We start from the raw sequence: 6,733 nt of genomic DNA on the forward strand, positions 1-6,733 counted from the left end.
AGCATGTATATATGTAAAAGTTAAATTTTTTATATGTATACATGTGATACATATACACAATATAATAAGTTTTTAAGTTTCTTGCTTTTGTTTTTCAAATACAAGTTGTGTATCATCCAATGGTAAACAATAACCGATGTTGGTATGTCATCCCTATATCTAATCCTTCAAAACCAATATATGGTAATATTACTGACATAGAGATAGCAGATGACAATCCAACAATTAATGATGATGTACATGATGACACGATAATGGATGATATGTGTGATATAGTACAAGATGAACCTTGCGAGGATGTTCAAGGAAACACAGAAGAGGACAATAATGCGGTTGATGATATTGATGAAGTTATTGAGCAATATAGCAACACATCTGATAGTGGGATAGACTTATTTTTTTCGTTACCTCTTGGTAACATAGACCTAGAAGTAGATAGTTTAGCAAGGGCTGATCTCATTGAAGATGAGATGGATCATTCATTGTAACATACTTAATTCACTTAATGATTCAATGTGTATTCTTAATTCTATGGAAAGTATCATGCGCACATGTGCATACTCAAGAATCAATAGTCAAGTTTAAAGCTAAATTAAATTTTTCATTAAAAAAAGGAAGTATTTTTTATCATCTTCAAGTAGAGAAATTACGAGATACGTGCAATGCTTGCTACTAATTGTATAATAAGGTTTATGTCGCTTGCCACTAATTAGTTATAGCAAGCTTTGCTTGTCAACTGGAGGAACTGTCATTCATTAGAGAGCAATGCAAAAATAATTATTAACTCTGGTTTTTTATTTATATTAAGTCCAATTTCAAGTAGTTAAATAATTACGCGTCTATAGTCGCGTCTATTTGTGTGGATATATAGACGCAAAATTTGCATCTATTTACACGCTCTTTTACACGCACATATAGATGCAATGATATGCGCGCTCGACTTTGCGCGTCTAACATGCACATCTATTCCTCGTTTCTGTTGTGGTGATGGATTTTTGTTTTCAATTCTCATGCCTTCAAATCCATTGTGTTTTTTCCAAATGCACAAATTGATGTATGGGAGGGGACCACATGGTCTCTGGTATTTTTTTCCAGTTCTGTTCTTCACGTCTATTTACGCGTCTAAATTGTAGAAAATGTGTGTCTGTAATCACGTCTAAAATGTAGAGTACACGCACTCATACACGCACTATATAATTAAAATTTTAAAAATAAATTAAATATATATTTTTTTTAAAAATGAGATTTTTGGTTTTGCGTTCGTGTCTATCGGCACGTGTAAAAGCACGTCTATAGGCGTGTCTATATGCCCGTCTAATTTGCCATGTAGACGCGCTGGTAGACGCACAAAAGAAATTAAATAAATAATAATTTTGGTTTTTTTATTTTCTTGTATTCATGCGTGTATGAGCGCCTCTACCGCGCGTCTATTTCTGCATGTAAATTTCTTCATACATGCGACTATAGACGCGAAATTGTAGATGCGCAAATAGACGGGTGGATAGACATACCCGTAAGATTTTCTCTCAATTCAAAAATCATGTCTAAAAGTGCGTTAAGAGGCCTAATCATCAGAGCAACAACACAGAAGTGGTAGAGATACTTGAATAATTCAAAGATGTAATGCCAATGAAGCTACCCAAGGGCCTACCACCCAGATGGGATGTGGATCATAAGATTGAATTGATTCTAGGATCTTCCCCACTGGCCCGAGCACCCTACCGCATGAACCACACCGAGCTCATGGAACTGAAGAAGCAGCTACATGAAATAGAGTAACACGGTTCATCTGCCCCAGTAAATCCCCCTTTAGTGCCGCAGTGTTATTTGTCAAGAAGAAGGATGGGAGACTTAGACTTTGTGTAGGTTATAGGGCCCTTAACAAAATCACCATTTTAAAAAAATACCCGATGTCCCCAGTGGAGGACCTCTTAGATAGATTACACAGAGCCAAGTCCTTTAGCCGCATAGACCTTAGATCAAGTTACCATCAGATCCGCATAGCAGAAGAAGATATCCCTAGAACAGCCTTCCGCACTTGCTATGGTAGTTTTGTGTGGTTAGTCTTAGGATTTGGCCTAAGTAATGGGCCAGGCACATTTTGCGGCCTCATGGATGGAGTCTTTAGACCCGAGATAGATGTCTTTGTCATTATCTATATTGATGATCTCCTAGTCTATAGCAAAACCTTAGAGGAACACAAGCAACACTTACGCCTAGTCTTTGAGAAACTGCGGCAACATCAATTATATGCCAAACCTAGAAAATGTGAGTTCGTAGTGAAAGAGTTGAAATTCTTAGGCTTTATTGTAGGAGCAGCTAGTATCAAAGTGGATCCTAAGAAAGTGGAAGATGTCCAAAGATGGCCTGTACTGAAAACTGTAAGAGAACTGTAGGAGTTCCTCTGCTTCACAACATTTTGCCAAAGGTTTATCAAGGATTATAGCCTCATCACTGCCCCCCTCTCCCACCTCACCAAAGAAGATCACTCTTTTACATGGGGGAGTGCGCAACAGGAAGCTTTTGAGCAGATGAAGAAATGCATGAGTCAAACTCCCATCTTGAAGGTACCGAATTTCAACAAACCCTTTGAGATATCCACAAATGCATCTGATTATGGCATAGGAGGTGTACTGGTGCAAGAAGGCCACCCCATAGCTTATGAGTCCAAGAAATTTACAAATTTTGAAACAAGGTGGAGTACACATGAGAAAGAAATGCTAGCAGTCATCCACTGACTCAAGAAATGGAAGCACTATGTTCAAGACAAGTACACAATAGTCTTCACAAACAATATCTCTCTCAAATACTTCCAATCACAACCCAAGTTATTGGCAAAGCAAGCTCATTGGCTAGACTTCCTAGTAGAATTTGACTTGGAGATTAAACACAAGCCTAGCTCCACCAACAAGATAGCAGATCCCTTGAGCCGTAAAGCTAACTTGAAAGCCGTCAGTGTGGTCAACAGCAACTTTATGGAGTTAGTCAAGGAGGCCTTGGAACAGGACCACAAGATGCACAAAATTATCCAAGATGTGGAAGTTGACAAAACCGTGTGTGGAATGTACACCCTTGAGGAGGGTATCCTATTTGTAGCCAAGAGATTGTATATCCGCAACAATTTGGAGTTGAAGAAACTCATCCTCCATGAAAGACATGATGGCAAACTTGGAGGACACAAAGCGTAAGGCAAAAGCTTGGAGACCCTTAGGAATCAATTCTTTTGGCCCAACATGAAGGAGGAAGTCATCAAGTACATCAAAACCTACCCCACTTGCCAACTTGTAGAAGCACCATGCTCAAAGCCAGTAGGATTACTACAGCCATTTCCTGTACTAAATCAGCCATGGGATGTCGTCAGTATGGATTTCATTGTGGAACTTCCCGAGTCCCATGGATACACAATCATCTTTCTAGTGGTGGACTATTTCTCCAAGCAAGGTCACTTCATCCTAGCCAAACCACCACTGAATGCTAAGGAGATAGCCTTCCTCTTCTTCACACATGTATTCAAACTCCATGGCTTACCCTTGGCTATAGTATCAAATAGAGATGGAAGATTCATGAGCGACATGTGGAAGGAACTCTTCAAGACCGTGGAAACACAGTTGAGATTCTCCTCATCCTTCCACCCTGAAACTGATGGACAAACAAAATGAATCAACCAAGGCATTGAAGATTATCTCAGAAGCTATGACCGAGTGGACCAGAAAGATTGGGCCATGTACCTTGATGTCTTGGAATTCCACTACAACAGCTCCATCCACTGGGCAACGAGTTACACCTCCTTTGAATTGGCAATAGGAAAAGAATTCATTAATCCACTGGCCTTAGCATCCAGAGCGGCCAAAGCGGAAGATCAAGATGCAGAGGAGTTTCTGAAGAAATCGAGAGATCAAAATGTGATGGCCAAGCAGAGCCTAGAACAAAGCAAAATCACTACGACTGAGCAAGCCAACAAAAAGAGGAAGGCCTTACTATTCACCAAAGGAGACATGGTCCTAGTAAGCTCTAAGAATATGTCACTCCCCAAGAACATGACTCCCAAGTTCAACCACCGCTACTATGGACCCTTTTGAACCACTTAAGTGCTAAACGAAGTCACCTACAAACTCGACCTGCCAGATAGTATATGTGTCCATAATGCTTTTCATGCTCGTCTTCTGCGCAAGTTCTATCCCGACAACCAATGGGGACAATGTGTAGCAATGCTCCATTTCAATGGTCCTTTTCAAGTAGAAGCAATCCTTCGACACCGAGAACAAAGAGGATACCTCGAGTACCTCACCAAGTGGCGCGGTCATCCACTCAAGGAAGCCAGTTGGATTTCAAAAGTGAAGGCTTGTGCAAAGACGTATTCGCCCTTTGGCTCAAGGAGAACCCCACTACTCCTTCCAATGCCCCTTGAGCAGCCTCTTCAACAAACAAGCGGTTCTCAATCATAGACCCAGAACGCCTCCACTCCTCAAATGTAATTGAGTCGAGGGTGGATTCGCATGGTAATCCCGACATCAATAACTCCAATAGAGCCCTAAACAAGTCTAGATGGGCAGACATTGACTAGCTTGCTAGAAAAGGTTGTGTTAAGACCCCCAAGTCCTAGTGCGGCAGACACTCTCACCAGTCTAATAGTATAGACTGTGTTAAGACCCCGCGGTCACATAGACCGGCAGACATTGACCACCTTGATAGAAAAGGTTGTGTTAAGACCTCCGATTAGTCAAATAAAACACTACCCTTAGATTGCTGAGGATAGCAACCCAGTAGGCGGGGGTGAGTGTAAGGGCTTTGTAGCTATACCATGTCGTTATTACCGGAAACACCTATATAGGGAGTAGTAGTGACTCAAAGCCCTGCCTTGTTTCCACGCTACGTGTGATTCCCTATACCCAATGGTGAACCCTCTTATGTGCAGCGTCACAAGAGTGTAGTCTTGGGATGTGTCTATGTTGTTCCCTTCTTTGATTGCAAAAGTATACCTTGAACTCCCATATCGTGTTATCTTTCTGTGCCGTGTTGAGTGCGTAACAAGTGCACATGCATCACAACTAAGAGATCCTTTTACATACCATATCCCTTTTTTTCAAGCGTTTAGTTTCGTTTACTGCTAGATGATAGGCACATGTTTGTGTTTTGCCTAATCCATTGACCGTTTGAAGGTAATATGGATCAAGTTTAATGTAAGCGCGAGCTTCTCAGACAATCGAAATGTTCGTGCTTGTTAGCTGGAGGATAGTATAAACTTCACAAGAATTGGCATCAGAATTATGAGGATCGCGAGGAGCAAGATTGCGAGGTTGATACTCCTTAGCCTTTGTCACCTCAACTGTCCCGTCCTTGATGAAAGAGTTGGCACGATTGACATTGCCCTCGATATCGTTCAGCGTCTCCCCTTGGGCATCAACCCGGACATGCATGTCCGGGAAGATCTGATGCAGCTCTAGCAGGCTCTTCTCGATCTCCTTCACGGTCTCATGCCTCTCTTGCATCTCCCTCATGCTGTGGAGAATCTGGCCTCTCCCTTGCTCCTGCACGGCCGTCTGCAAGGGCTGTGGATATATATCAGCAAGGGCCCCACGGTTTGTGTCGGGGTTACCCGGTGATTGGGTGACCGTGGGGCCCACAAATTAAAAGACCCCTAAAAGGGGCATTGGTCTCACCCAGAGGATCAATCCCTGGGATCGAACCCTTGACCCCCGACTCCACACAGAGCTGCGCTATACCACATGCCCGCGAATGGCTTTGATGAAGTAAAGTTATCTTCTTTCAATTAAATTTTTAAAAAACAAAAAGGTTGCGTAACCGGCAACCAACCGGGAGTTACCGACACGTCCCCGTAAAAGCGGGACCCATACTGATATCTATCTTCAGCCGTGAGGTCTGCAAGAACGTCTCACTCTGCCCCGTGTTAATCATGTAGTCGATCGTGGCCGCATCCGCGTGCTGGCCTGTCACGGTGAAATACCTCCTCTCCACAGTCTCTCTGTACTGAGCCGTGACCCTCTCCCTGACGGAATAGAACTTGTGCATGAGGTTCTGGGATCTGGCCCAGTCCCACCATTTGTGACGCGGGCATGCGATCGACAGAGGAGCCTTGCCCGCAGCCGGGGATCCTGCGGTTTGCGAGGTTGGCCTCGTTGAGTTCTTATATAGCTTGCACACGCGCTTTGATGAGTGCGCTGCCGCAGGGCTTTCATGTCGTCCGATCGAACGACCGTCTTGCTCTCGTTGTTGGCTCTCTGCAGGTCCGTGAAGAGAAGCTTGACCTTGTCCCTTGACGAGACCCACTGCTTCGTGGAACTTCCTGTCGTTGGGGTCGATGGCCACCATCTCTGTTTCCCGTACGACAGCTCCCACCTCCAGGTCTAGGTCGTCTTTCCGCAGATTCACATAGCTCAGCAGGCTCGTGAACTTTCTTGACAGAAGATCATTCATTGTGGAGTCTAGCCAAAGAGAGAGAGAGAGAGAGAGAGAGAGAGAGAGCACACTAAAGACTTTTCATAACTGTAAACCACTCGATAAATGGTGAACATGAGAGAGAGAGAGAGAAAGAGAATTCCAAGCGCGAACCATTTCCACAGTCGAGAGAGAGAGAGAGAGAGAGAGAGATCTCGTAAGCAAGCAGCACCTTGCAACTTCGAAACGATTCACATATTTTTAAAAAAATTCAATGGCATTTTAAAATTGAGATTAATTTAAAAACTACTTCAATCGGAAATTTTACAAGGAGTGG

At 43.1% G+C, this 6,733-nt stretch overlaps 1 protein-coding gene across 1 annotated transcript; it reads right to left on the reverse strand.

Annotated features, from left to right (window-relative positions):
* Window positions 1–5,820: 5,820 nt before the first annotated feature.
* LOC148032543 (syntaxin-111-like) lies at window positions 5,821–6,435 on the reverse strand. Its single transcript, XM_087683941.1, has one exon. It carries the CDS (start codon window positions 6,433–6,435, stop codon window positions 5,821–5,823), a length of 615 nt encoding a protein of 204 aa, XP_087540067.1.
* Window positions 6,436–6,733: the final 298 nt, after the last annotated feature.

The sequence above is a fragment of the Lygodium microphyllum genome, chromosome 8, assembly GCF_053477565.2.
Source record: "Lygodium microphyllum isolate KBCC chromosome 8, Lygodium_microphyllum_v1.1.10, whole genome shotgun sequence".
Taxonomy (NCBI): Eukaryota; Viridiplantae; Streptophyta; class Polypodiopsida; order Schizaeales; family Lygodiaceae; genus Lygodium; species Lygodium microphyllum.

Excerpts from the sequence above, each read along its gene's own strand:
- LOC148032543 (XM_087683941.1), bottom strand. The coding sequence starts at position 6,435 with ATGAATGATCTTCTGTCAAGAAAGTTCACGAGCCTGCTGAGCTATGTG.